The following is a 14,029-nucleotide window of genomic DNA, read 5'->3' as shown; positions in this document are numbered from 1 at the left end:
AATATTAGTTTAATATGTGCATCGAAGGACATATCCTGGTCAAAAATGACTCAGAGATTCCTCACAGTGTTACTGGAGGCCAAGGTAATGGCATCTAGAGTAAGCATCTGGCTTGAAATCACATTTCTAAGACTTTTAGGGCCAAGTACAATAACCTCAGTTTTATCTGAATTTATGTCTTTAAGACATTCCTGCAGTTTAACTAATTGGTGTGTGTTATCTGGGTTCATGGATAGATAAAGTTGTGTGCCGTCTGCATAGTAGTGAAAATGTATGCTATGCTTTCTAATGATTCCACCTAAGGGAAGCATGTATACTGTAAACAGAATTGGTTCTAACAAGGAACCCTGTGGAAGTCCATAATTAGCCTTAGTTTGTGATGAAGACTCTGTATTTACATGAACAAATTGGAGTCTGTTAGGTAGATACAATTCAAACCACTTCATCCCACTACCTTTAATACCTACAGCATGCTCTAATTGCTGTAATAAAATGTTTATGGTCAGCAGTATCAAAATCTGCACTGAGGTCTAGCAGGACAAGCACATTTAAAAAAATATATATTTGGGCAAAAGGCTTTAAAATAAACTGCATTCAATACTTAACAGGTTTTAAAACGTTCAGTTTCCTTTTTCATCATCATGTCTTTCATGCTTCAATCCTAGGATGCTGAACACTAAGTCTCTAGGTCGTCCTCCTAGCTTGGCTCACCTGGACAAGGTCAACTCAAACAGTCTCGACTCCTGTGTGACAATACAGGACCTTCCACCCAAAGTGCCCCCATACGCCAAGCTCCAAGACTTAGCTAGTTCCCACACGGCCACCCGCCTAACCCCTAGCCCAGCGCCAGTCCTTCATATTGATTCACCCAGCCCTTACGCAAGTGAAAGCCTGAGTGGATCGCCGATACTCTACCCCAAACTATCAGGCATGCACCGCAGCTTGGAGTCCCTGCCCCTCCAGATGAGTGTGCCTGCAAGTGCAAGGTTTGTTACAACAAACACCCGTGATAAAGAAGAGAGGAGTACAGGAACCTGGGGGGCTGGGAGTAGGACGTCCCTCACCCTCTCAGACAGGCAAGTGTCTGAAATATGTAATGTAAACTGGGTCAAAACTGATATGTTTGGGGAAAAAAGGGGTTATGCAGTTTTTTTGTCATCAGTGTATGTTGTTAGAGAGTTTCTGCTAAAGAGTAACTCTGAACGGACAATTGGTTTTGTGTCCTTAGAGGAGAAAAAATGCTTAATACTTCTGCAACTAATTTGAAAAAGCATCAAAGTTTAAAAACAAACCCTCAAAAAATTGAAGCAAAACCTTGGACCAAAAAACTATTTTATTTTTCATTTTGCTATTATTCAGGGATTCCTAATTCAATTGGCAATACAAGAAATGCTCATTGCACAAGAATTCAGTTATAAAAATGTCCACATGTCTTTTCATTAGAACAATCACAAGAATTTGCATTTATCCTACGAGCAGCAAAGGATAAAGCCCAGCTAAGATGAAGTTTCTGTGTGATGGTTTGGCTATACGTTTCTGGGCAGCTGACACACATTTCACTCATGTTATATGTGCCTTTTTCCGGGAAAGGAGAGTCCAAGGTCTCATTTTGAAGATGAAGAGCTGCATCTATCACAAAATTTCTCTTTATTGAGATGGAGATGGTCCAGATAAGTTCCTGCCAAAGGAATGTATGTTTAGGCAGACCCAGGCCATGTTTTCTGAAAATTGTTTTTATTCTTTTCTTTACAGCTTGCAAACAGATCGGAATACCTTGCCAAAGAAAGGCTTAGAGTATGTCAAAACACTTATTGTCAAATTGTCTATTTAAAATCATGCACTATGCTGCATCTTCAAGTAAATAACCTTTCTTTTGCAGACGCTATGGCTCAAACCTATCAGAGAGTGAAGAAAGTAAGCCAGGAAGACGGCACTCCCACAACATAGTCAGCATGACAGAGAGTGATAGCCCCCCTCAGTGGCCTTCTCCTACCCGCACCCTGCACCCATTATCCAATAAGATTCCTCTCACCAATGTGGGTGAGTTTATGTGTTCCATTTTGGCTGGCTAACAAGTTTTAAAAACCCTCACTTTTTGAGCTTTAACATTAAGGGCTAATCTTTGATTAGCGATGCTTCTTTTTGTTGAGCTTTGAGAGGACAGGGCTATGGTATGGAAGCCCGTTTCCGCCACTAAATAAAAACAAAAAAGCTAGTATCCATAACTCGAAATTTCGACTTATTAACTCGAAATTTCGACTTATTAACTCGAAATTTCGAGAAATATAACTCAAAATTTCGAGTTACTTTTCTCAAAATTTCGAGTTAGCTCTGCCAATCAAAAATATACGTGAATGAGGTCGCTTTCTTGTTACCCGGAAGCATATGGCACAGAGGAACGCGCTCTCAAAAACGGATCCCAACAAATTGGCGCTTTCGCGAGTACGTTTGCTGATAGTAACACCATGTGATTCAGCTAATAACACAGGGATTTCATCATTTGTGAAGCCAGGCTGAAAACACTCAGCAATCTGTACATTCACGACTGGATGTAATACCGGTAGCTTAGCTGTAGCATTTGTAGCTGAGGGCTTCAGCTTCCGGGTAACAAGGAAATGACGTCATTCACGTAGATTACTGATTGGCAGCGCTAACTCGAAATTTCGAGTTACTTTTCTCAAAATTTTGAGTTACTTTCTCGAAATTTCGATTTATTAACTCGAAATTTTGAGAAAATAACTCGGAATTTCGAGAAAATAACTCGGAATTTTGAGTTATGGATCCTTTTTTTTTTTTTTTTTAGTGGCGGAAACGGGCTTCCATACTATGGAGCTCGTGCTAAGAGAAAAACTTTTACAGTTGAGCAGGGTTTGCACAAGTTGTCAGTAATGCATTCTGTATTGTGAGTGAAGAAGTATTGGCCAGATGTTTTAAAATAGATTTTTTGAAAATCTGAATTGAATTATGCCATATGAACATCTACTTAAACTTGAGTTTAGGTTCAAAATATGCTGCAGATGAATGCAACAGGGGTCGAGTGAGGCTATATATATTGCTGTTGTGTCAGTGTTGCCTTACACTTAGTCATCAGAATGAGAGTGCTATACTGTACCAAGGTGTAGGACTGTTTTGTATGCATATATGTATCTGTGTGGAGCACTGAACCATACCAATTATCTGTTATGATAGTTGCCCCAATTTCCAGTGGCACCCCAAGGATATCGCGGTCCAACAGCATAGGCCCCCCAAGTGATTCTGCCTGCGATCTCTATGGATCCTCCCCTCTGGGCAGCAGTATGTCGCTGGTTGACCGTCCAAAAAGCATGATGCGGTCTGGGTCTTTCCGTGAACCAGGAGAGGATGGTGAGTCTGTTTGACTCACTTCCCTGCAGGGGAGTTTTCCAATATGACCTCAAATGAAACAAAGCTGTCTACTCATACTGCACACAATCTGTCTATCTGCAATCTAAGCAGAATGTTAGACTCATTTAAGGGCATAATCTGTGGTGAAAATATATACAAAACAGCAACATTTTAATCCTGCTACTACTCTTAGATAATTTACAGACATTTTAATACAGAGTCCAACATTAGGATACCCCTAACTTCAGTTTCTTAATGAATTGGTTTGTTTTTACACATTTAAGTATTTTTTTTAATTACAGAAATCTGAATGAATTTTAAACAGGACATGCTTATGCTTTATTTTTGTCTGTATGAAGTCAGCTAAGTCACATACTGTTTTATAATGTTATAGAATATTGAATAGGATTTGAGGGAGCCTTTGGTATATTAAAAAATATTTAATTTCTAGATTCTTTAGTCATTTATTTATAATTTTGGTCTATGATTATTTCAACATTTCTTTGTTACTTTGCAAATTAAGGCTGCCTTCTGTGAAACTAAATTTTAATATTAAGCTTACAACTCTACCTTGTGTTTTCAGTGCATGGCTCTGTGCTGTCTTTGGCATCTAATGCTTCATCCAACCATTCCTCAGTGAGTATTTACAGTCTCTTTTTTGTAGCATGAGAAATGTTTTACTTTTAATCTTGTAGCATTGTACTTACTCTTTATGTCTACAAATCATCCAGGATGCTGTTTTTTAAAAGTATTTCCTGTGTAGGATAAGGGTGAATTTCTCATTAGGAGACCAGCTTCCATAATTACAAGTTATCAACTGGTTTGACATGGGAAAGTTCTTGTATGCATTTATGAACTGTCCAGCTGATTCCTAAGCCTCTTCATGAGCTGGTATCGGGGTAGTGATAACTATTCTGAGTTATATTTGCTTTGATGACTAGTTTTAATGACTGCCCGTGAACTGAATCCTCTACACTATCCCTCTTACTTTCGCCATGCTTTCTTAAGAATGAGGAGAGGATACAAGGGGAGGTAAGGCAAACATGCCATGCATCTTCAGATCCCATTTTGCCTTTGTACTCACCGTCTGTCATTTCCTGTTGAAATGGGTTCTGTCATCAGATGGTGTCACTGGTGCTTCAGGAAGTCTGAGATTATATCTCAGAAGCTCATAACTCAGTTCATTTAGTTTTATCTTTAATATTTTGTGTTCTTTAACAATACATTCTAACATTTCATAAAGACAGCCAGTTCTCATTAAATTCTGAGTGCATGAGAAATATGTTGAAAAGAGACTTTCATCCAATTTCTGTTGGTTTAGAGTACATTTCTGGATTATTTTGATTGCTGTGGTGGAGCATTAACCTTCATGTTACATTGTTTGTACATTCTTTGATTTAACCAAACAAATCTATGCTTTTAACACATTCCATTACTGCATTATCATTATCAAAGTTTGTGTTAACATCTGGTTTTATGTCTGAGGTATTGTGTATGGTGCTGTGGTCATACTGTTCAAACTTGATTTACTATTTGTCTACAGCAAATCCGCAAGTTGAGACGGGAACTGGAATCCTCCCAGGAAAAGGTTGCCAACTTGACCGTGCAGCTTTCTGCCAATGTACGTAAGCCTTACCCCTACCTCCTGTATACCTCCACCCTCGTTTTTCGTCTGTTTTCCAAAGTTAATCTGATAATAACTTGGCCCCATAACAGGTATTCTCTCAAAGTGCTCAACCACAAATGTAAATTCCACTTGATTTAAGTCATTGAACTTTTGTCCCATAACCAACTAAAAGCAGGTGTACCCGCAGTTTTGTGAGGCTTATCTGGGTGTGTAAATCTTTGCTAACCTAAGAAAATAAAAAACAACATTAGTTAACTTTAATGTAGTCTAACTGTAGCCCTGGCATCTACTTAAAGAGCATGCTGGACACAGAACCTAAGATTTACCCCCCTAATTGCACTTAGGCCACATTACGTCTTCTCTCTCTATAACTACTTTCCCCCCGCATTTATTAAAATCGTTATCCTCTTAAACAAAATCATGTAACCCTACACCCGGCTACTCGCTTGTAACTTTGTTTCTACCAGCTTTCCCATCCCAGCTACTTTTAATTATCTTATTGTACAGCTTGTGACCCTTTAATCTGCAGTTTCTGATGCAGTAGACAACATTCTTCTTTTGCACATGCACTAACAGGCTTTGCTGTTGACTAATCTGGATGTTTTGATGTATGTATGGGGAACTAAGTGTGTTTGTTGGTCTGTCCGTATGTTTTTGTAAGAGGTTTTCGCTCTCCTAACACCATTATCCCTCTTTTTTACAACCTGGGCTGCATTGACTGCTGGACTCACTGCTGCCCTCTGCCTGCCTCCCACTGTCCTGTACCTCTGGATGCTGTGTGTAGCAGCTAGGCCAGGTTTGTTAGTTACTTTCAGAGCACCCTGTCTCACTCTCTTGTGACATCTGACATGGTGGTCTTGTGTTGTGGTGTGGCGTAAGCCTTCCAATTTGAATGCCAATTTTCATTTTAAATAGAGCTACGACTAACAGTTACATTCATTATTTAATATAAAACAGGTGATCTAAAAAAAATGTTGCAGCACAGTTTTCTGAGGTGTCTCTTTGTATAGTTTAACTTTAACTTATTTTTTACTTTTAGGTTGCAGATTTGTAGGCTGACATGAGTTTTACTGGAATGTCTTTCCGGTAGTGTAACATATTAGGTTTGCTGAAGGTCTGCTGCTCTTAGCGACAATTCAGTAGCTGACTGCTCTTTACTTAGGTGGTTAGGGTAGCTTTAAAAGCTTCTGAGGAGGTCAGCAGCAAACCTAAGGATGAGTCAAGCAGTATGTACATGTACCTGTTAACTAATTAAATGTGATTTTGTTATCCATGGCTTTTGAGGTTAACAACCTTTGTCCCATAGTGCTACATCCCCTTGAACATTACCACCATTACCAAAATGTCCTTTTTTATCTCTGACATCATCCGCAGCTGTTGACTCTTCCATCCCTTCTATCCTCTCCGAGCAGATGAAGAAAGCTATTTGTTTGACGTGGTGTGAGTGTGTGAGGCTGCAAATCGATTTGTTTCAGCTGGTGACTCATACCTGTCTGCTGCCTCACCATCCTTCACACACAGACACACACTCTCTCTTTGTAGCCTTTTAACTCTGTGTCTTTCTCTCATAGGCTAATCTGGTCGCAGCATTTGAACAAAGTCTGGCCCTGATGACAGCACGCCTGCAGACACTGTCTGTCTCCTCAGATCAAAAGGTATTTTGGCGATATTACATCGATGATTGAATACTATAACGGTAGCGAAGTCTGTGCCAGTCTCCATTTATTTACATGAGGAAATTTGATGAGAAAAGTATGTAACACTAGAAACACGCCATAAACAATCTCTTACATGACAGCTAAAAGCAGACAGAAATTACTACATAATCAGCAAATAAATTCCAGTGATGTTAATCATAAACTATGCACTCTGCTCATTAGGTTAGTTTTGTGAGTGAAAAAGAGACCAAGTTGCATAGTTGTCATGAAAATGAGATGCGAGTCATGATAGGATTTCGATGTTGTCACTCAACACAACCTGACATCCTTAGTGAAAGCTAAGAGGCATTCCACAGTCCTCGGTACAGAAAAATCTTGGCTCAGTTACTAACCCATCAACTAACATGACTACATACTGATGTTTCCTTAAGGACTCTGAGCTTACTGAATTGAAGGACACCATTGACATTCTGAAGGCCAAAAATACTGAAGCCCAGGAAATCATTCAGGGGGCCCTCAGTAACCCGGATGTCACACCCAAAGGTACAGACTGCGCTTTATGATATACAGTAGGATTTTGACTGTCATATACTTCTGTCACCTTGTTCAACTCTTCTATTTTGTTTTGGGTATTCAGAGCTGCAGATCAACCGCCAGAACTCCTCAGAAAGCCTCTCCAGTCTTACCAGCACCACCAGCCACTCGAGCATGGGCAGCCTCAAGGAGCAGGAGGCCAAGAAGAAGAAGAAGAAGAGCTGGGTGAGGAAACACTGGTCACTGACTAAATTTGTGCCTAAGAAGTTCACCAGGAGTCTTAATGTACCGTCCTGTATGGCGTCTATGCAGGACAATATATGGCAGGAAAAACAAATACATTTTCATACATTTCATAGTTTCATACAAATCATCAGGAAACGAGATAAAAGTAACAATATTTGTATCAATTTAGTGATTCCAAATTGATCAGACTGACCACATTCAGTGACTGTGTTGATAAAACTGGGTCTTTTTGTTCTTTTTGTGTTACATATAACATCTGAAATGTATGGTGGAGCTATAGAATTATAATTGCTTTTAATTGTGATTATAACAATACAGCTCAATGGTTATATGGATGAATATTTTAAAGGAATGAACATGTCTTGCTTCTTTTTCTTGTTGTGTCTTGTGTGTTCAGACTGAAAAAGTCAGTTGTTGTCCTACTTTACGCTCCTGCTTGTGTGTGTGTGTGTGTGTGTGTGTGTGTGTGTGTGTGTGTGTGTGTGTGTGTGTGTGTGTGTGTGTGTGTGTGTGTGTGTGTGTGTGTGTGTGTGTGTGTGTGTGTGTGTGTGTGATTCGCCTCCTGTCCTGTTCCATCTTTCTTATTAAAAATGACTCTGGTCTCTCCCTAATGCTGCCCCGCTTTTTTATTTTAGGTCTTTGAGGTGAGTGATGTTGCTACAATAAATAAAACTCAAACCTTTTCCACTCCAGCCTGCATGTGCTTTGAGTCATACTTCCTAAATGTTGGGAAATGTTCTGTCATCCCTTTTTTTTTTGTTTGTTTGTTTTTCAAACATACACAATTACTGTGTGATTTAATCATGCTTTATTATTAAATGTTTATTATTAAATTTATTGTCTTGTGGATTTCAAACTGCTGTTACAATTTTCAGAAACTGAAAACCCCAACATACTAAATGAGTTTTATTAAACTAGTTTGCTGTAAATCTAACATTTCACCAACTTTTTTTTGTTTGGAAATTTATATTTGCCTACTTTTTGTTTAAAAACGCCACATTCTGAGAACTCTCAGGTCATCACAATCACTTTTTAAGAATTTCTTTTCAGCTGTCTTTTGCTTTTATTCTTGTTTTTTTCCAGGCTTGTTATTTATTACATCTCGATTTCATGCATTCTCCCAACAGTTACGCAGCTCATTCAACAAGGCTTTTAGTAAGAAGGGCTCAAAGCCAACTGGGCCATATGCTGACATTGAAGAGATTGCCACCCCAGAATCCTCAGCACCTTCCTCCCCCAAAATCCACCATGATGGAGATAACCCTCCGGTGTCAATGAAATCCTCAGCCTCAGCATCATCTTCAAGGTACCATACAAGGATCTTTATCATTGTTCTATTTATATGCATATCAAATAAGGAATTGAATCACAATATAAATAAATACAAACTTCTCGTAGATGTGAAAACAGAATATCACAGAACTCTGTAAAATTGTTATTTTCCTGTCATTCCTCTGATCCCTGCTACAGTACCATAGTGATAATTTTCCCATAATTTCATTGTCACCAGACTCTCTGAAGGGAGTGAGGCAGGTGATGATAAGGTTGTAACAGACCTGCGCACAGAACTGTGGGAGAAGGAGCGTAAACTGACAGACATCCGCCTCGAGGCTCTGAGTTCAGCCCATCAGCTGGAGCAGCTGCAGGAGGCCATGAACAACATGCAGGTATATGTGATTTTGTTTCATAAAAATGTTGGCCTCAAAGTGCATTTCATTTTCTAGCCGGATGTTTATTTTCTGAAGATTTTTGTCTAGACCAGTTGATTTGCTTTTGTAAAAATCTTACCCTTTAGTGTTTTGTATTTTGCAATTGGTAAACAGTGCAGTGATCTGTAATTTTATTTATTTATTTATTTTAAATAGAGGACAATCGAAAACCTGAAGGCTGAGAACGACCATCTGAAGACAGGTACTTTGTCTCCCTGTCCATCTCCTGGACCCTCCAGCTCTGTTTCCCAGTCCTCAGGTCTCACTGCTCTGGGAAGCTCATCACCCCGACAGTCAGTAGCCATGCACGTGCCTAAAAGCTACAGCAGAGGGCTGAGTGAGGGGAGCAGCTCAGGTACAGCTCAGTCTTTGACATTTATATTTATAGGAGTAAGAATGCAACAATGAGTCACATAACTGGGAAAAAACCAAAACAGAGCAGTGAAAATAAGCATGTTTATCTGAATGATAAAAAGAACTTCTCAACTGAATTTATTTGAAGAAAAAATAATTTGATGTAATTCAGTATCACTGAAATCATTGGATTTTCTAGAATCCCTATAATTGCCTCGTGCCATTATTTAGAATCTATATGCACATAGATTAAATGTCTGATAATAATAAAAATTAAAGTTACAGTGTCAAGGAAGTCAAAATCCATTACTTGTTTCTGTGCTCATTTAATACATGGTGATGTAAAAATCACCATGTATTTAGTGATGTAAAAAGTCTATAAAATATGATCTTTTAAAATTACAGTTCAGCAGATAAAGAATATAATGCAAAATTAACACTGCTGTTTCAACTTGTGTTGCAGATGCCTCATAAGCTTTCTTTTTTCTGTTTATACACTCTTTGATTTACTGCTTAGCAGACATCCACACTGCAGATTCTCTCAGCCTTTCCTCACAGAGAGATGACCATCGTGTCAGGGTCGTGGTTTGTGTTGCAGATCTACGTGTCTTTAAAGATGTATGTTTTCGTAAATTTGCTTTTTCTAAATCCTTCCTTTCCTCTTAAATTGCCTCTGCCACCTGTTAATCACCTATTAACTTCATTTTGTGTCAACAGGAGGTTAAACAGCAGGATTTCTTTGTCGGCACTGTCAGAGTGAATGGCAGGATGGATTGGGTGATGCTTGACTCAGCTGTCAGTCAGGCTTTTAAGGTGAGAAATCCTCACTCACTGCAACCTGTTAAAAAGCTGAATGCAAATTTGAAGCATGCTTACAATTGCAATTCAGCTGTCACATTAACTTTAGCATCAAGAGGAGCATCAGGAGCGCTGTTCAGAGGTGTAAAGTAAGACAGAAAACATACATACAAGTGCTTCTGAAAATGGTATTTAATTCAAAAACTCATATCTTCTACATTCACATAAAGTGAAATATTTAAAGCCATTTCTCTTTTAATTTTGATGACTCTGGCTTAGAGCTCATTAAAATTAGAAATCCAGTGTCTTAAGTTATTATGATTTTCCCAAGACCAATCAAAAAGAGTTTATAGTAGAGAAATGTTCAACATCTGTAGTATCCTCATCATGGACCAGCAACCACCATTAAAACCAGCAAATGATATGGCACCCCTAATCATTATAGACTGTGAAAATTTCACACTGAACTTCAAACATCTTGGATTCTCTACCTCTCTACTCTTCCTGTAGACTCTTGGGACTTGATTTTTAAAATGTAAACAGTAGACAGTAAATCTTTGAAATGTAAAGTTTACAGTCATCTAAAAAAATGAGACTTTGTACCATTGAGCAACAGTCAGGTCCAGCTGTAGTTGTAGCACCTTGCTGACAATATCTGTATCTTAAACTAACCTCACTTCACTCCTTGTGAATCTCTTCCAAGTTCTTGAATTGACTTTTTCAACAGTCCTCTCAAGACTGAGGGCATCCTTGATGGTTGCACACCTTTTCCTACCACCCTTTTCCCTTCCAGTCAACTTTCTATTAGTATGCTTCAGTACAGCCTCTGAAGACAGTCAACCTTTTAGCAATAACTTTCGCTAGGTTACTCTCCTTGTGGGAAATGTCAGTGATCATCGTCTGGACAACTGTCAAGTCGGTAGTCTTCTGCATGATTGTGATTCCATATACTGAACTGACAGGTACACAGTATTCATACCATTTTAATAGTACTTTACTTAAACTTAAATTGAAATACTCAAATATTTTGAGTTATTTTTTTATGGAAGGAGCTTTAAGGTTTAACTATCAAAACTAGTATTGAAAATTTAATATATGATAGACTAAATGGAAATTACAAACTTTTTCATAATTCTAGTTGTTGAGCTGCATCTGTAAACTTAAAATAACTTTCTGATTTTGTTATGAGGGTAATGGGCTTGAAAGATCATTCATTTTATTTGTGTGGTGGTAATAAAACCAAATGTGTTGTGTGGAGGAATAGCTCTAAAACTTCGTAATTTTTTGTTATACTTTGTATATTTTGTTAGATTTTTTGTTGTACTGTACATATTTTTCTTCTTATTTTTCTTCTTCTTCTTGTAAGGAGTTTTCTTTACTTAGTTTTACTCAGTTCTGCTTTTCTTTACTTTTTCTTCCAGGTATATATAGCCAAGGTGGACCCCACCTCCAGTCTGGGACTGTCTACAGATTCCATCTACAGTTACAGTATGGGCCACATTAAGAGAGTGCTGGGAGGAGAAGCTCCTGAGACACAACCCTCTCGCTGCATGTCACGAGGCCCCAGTAGCATCACAGTGGCACTGAAAGGTTTGCAGAAAATGTATAACTTCTAAAGTTCTACTAAATTTAAGATGTTTTATTCACAGAATTAGAAGTAAATTCATTGAAGCGTAAAGTTTGGAATTCAACATTCAAATTTCCTAATTCACAATGATTTTTGTATGAGACTTTATTTTAGCTTGAGGCGACTTCTCTACAATCATTTGTGGTCAAAACCAATGAACTGCACTGTTCTGATCCTCTGTCAAAGCAGCTGATGAGGTCATTATTTCTCCCCAAACGCTATTTTATTAAAATAATTATTTTTGACAGTTGTGACCTGAAACACTACACTTCATGTTATCCGTATGTCTGTCCGATTCAAACACTGAATTATATTTAAGGAAGAACTAATTAGAATTTAATGGTCAAAAGTGTTTGTTTGTTTTACCCCACAAAAATGATTTTTGGCCTTGATCCAAGAATTCAGATGCATTCCTATGTATATTATAACAAAGTTCAACAAATATCAATACAATAAAATTATGTGATTTATATCTAGAAGGTCAAAGGTCATGTCTAAACAGATATAGATGTAAACAACAACGTGACCTGTTGTCAGAGGCTCACTTGGTTGTGGGCTTAGAGTTATCACCAGGATTATATATTTGAGGTATATGCATTTACCCTTTGGCACTGTTTTGTTTTGTTGAGTTGCACACATGTTGAGCCCATCAGTGATTCTAAACCAGAGTGATGATCGGTGGGAACAGTCATGGTTCTGGTTTGGTGGTTGACCCCGCTCCACCTTCGCATGCAGGAATGCGAGGAGCCAAGTGCTCGGAGAGCTGGGAAAGCAGCGGCAGCCCAGACAGGGCTCTGAGTAACATGATCTCAGGGCAGTCAGGCCCAGCTGGTCGACCAGCGTCAGACACATGGGCCCCATAGATGTTAAAGAAGATTGCACTTCTGCAGGCTGGGGGATGGGGGTGCAAAGACTTCTTACACTTGATGCAGAACTATTTTCAGAGTGAAATGCTTGAGCTCTGTGCTGATTAAGAGGACGTGCAAAGTAATATAAATCTGTTTTCACAACATCTTCTGACTGAAGCCAGTCCTGTTTGCAATGTGTATTTTTTCTGGTATAGATATTAACAGAATTCCAATCAAGCATTTAAATATCATGTATCAAACTGCACTTTATCACCATCGCTGATACATCCAAAGTAATTAGCAGATAGTCTTCAACTTTGTTTATTAGAGCAGTTGATCATGCAAGTCATTCTTTCTTTCCTTCACTATGCTCAGGTTTGAAGGAGAAGTGTGTGGACAGCCTGGTATTTGAAACTCTCATTCCCAAACCCATGATGCAGCACTACATAAGTCTTCTACTCAAACATCGTCGTCTAATCTTGTCTGGGCCGAGTGGCACTGGGAAGACGTACCTCGCTTCCCGGCTGGCTGAGTACCTGGTGGACCGCAGTGCTCGCGAAGTCACGGATGGCATTGTGGTCACTTTCAACATGCACCGCCAGTCATGCAAGGTAACAGAAACTGATGTGCCATTAAAGATCCCCACAATTCTTCTTCCACAGACTGAGTTTGTCCAGTCTGCACCTGTATGATTTTACTTTTATCATTTTGTATTGCAATCTCTGTCTCTTTCTTTGTAGGATCTGCAGCTTTATCTTTCTAATTTAGCGAATCAAATAGACCGGGAAAGCGCAACGGAAATACCATTGGTGGTTATTCTGGATGACATTCATGATCCTGCTTCCATCAGTGAACTTGTCAATGGTGCTCTAACCTGCAAATATCACAAATGGTAAACTTCCTCTCCATGAATACAACTTGATAAACCATAGTTATGTAGGTGCTGAATGTGGCCTTAACTGTGCAATATTGTTTAGCCCTTACATTGTTGGAACAAGCAATCAGCCAGTGAAGATGATCGCAAACCATGGCCTACATCTCAGCTTCAGGTTGGTTATAAATGACTATGTAACTAATATATAGCAATAACCTGTTGAAACTATTAATGCTGGTTGAAGAATTTTTGCATGCTTCATTCAATAATGCTGTCCCAGTACTATAAGTAAGAGGATAATGATAGCCTTCTAAAAGCCAAAAGACCAAAATAAAAAGATGTCTTTATAAATATTAACATTAATAGTAGTTTATAAAGAATAGCTCATTCC

General features: G+C 38.6%; 1 protein-coding gene across 11 annotated transcripts in view; it reads left to right on the top strand.

Annotated features, from left to right (window-relative positions):
* nav1b (neuron navigator 1b) overlaps positions 1-14,029 on the top strand; it is a 92,068-nt gene that overhangs the window by 66,720 nt on the left and 11,319 nt on the right. For 6 of the 11 annotated variants that reach the window (XM_084929295.1, XM_084929294.1, XM_084929296.1 and 3 more), the window contains 20 exons: positions 666-1,076; positions 1,753-1,794; positions 1,880-2,040; positions 3,190-3,363; positions 3,947-3,999; positions 4,372-4,395; positions 4,907-4,984; positions 5,778-5,786; positions 6,562-6,645; positions 7,080-7,191; positions 7,286-7,407; positions 8,556-8,734; positions 8,939-9,095; positions 9,294-9,492; positions 10,009-10,109; positions 10,209-10,304; positions 11,711-11,879; positions 13,140-13,375; positions 13,505-13,656; positions 13,742-13,813. In XM_084929295.1, the coding sequence (XP_084785421.1) occupies positions 666-1,076; positions 1,753-1,794; positions 1,880-2,040; positions 3,190-3,363; positions 3,947-3,999; positions 4,372-4,395; positions 4,907-4,984; positions 5,778-5,786; positions 6,562-6,645; positions 7,080-7,191; positions 7,286-7,407; positions 8,556-8,734; positions 8,939-9,095; positions 9,294-9,492; positions 10,009-10,109; positions 10,209-10,304; positions 11,711-11,879; positions 13,140-13,375; positions 13,505-13,656; positions 13,742-13,813 (2,631 nt within the window). The remainder of the gene's footprint in view (positions 1-665; positions 1,077-1,752; positions 1,795-1,879; positions 2,041-3,189; positions 3,364-3,946; positions 4,000-4,371; positions 4,396-4,906; positions 4,985-5,777; positions 5,787-6,561; positions 6,646-7,079; positions 7,192-7,285; positions 7,408-8,555; positions 8,735-8,938; positions 9,096-9,293; positions 9,493-10,008; positions 10,110-10,208; positions 10,305-11,710; positions 11,880-13,139; positions 13,376-13,504; positions 13,657-13,741; positions 13,814-14,029) is intronic. The other 5 variants (XM_084929298.1, XM_084929301.1, XM_084929299.1 and 2 more) reach the window with 3 other exon arrangements.

This window comes from Perissodus microlepis, chromosome 5, assembly GCF_051167445.1.
Source record: "Perissodus microlepis isolate ML-2025 ecotype Zambia chromosome 5, ASM5116744v1, whole genome shotgun sequence".
Taxonomy (NCBI): domain Eukaryota; kingdom Metazoa; phylum Chordata; class Actinopteri; order Cichliformes; family Cichlidae; genus Perissodus; species Perissodus microlepis.
Note: the sequence above shows the minus strand (reverse complement) of the source record. Positions and strands in the feature narration are given on the sequence as shown.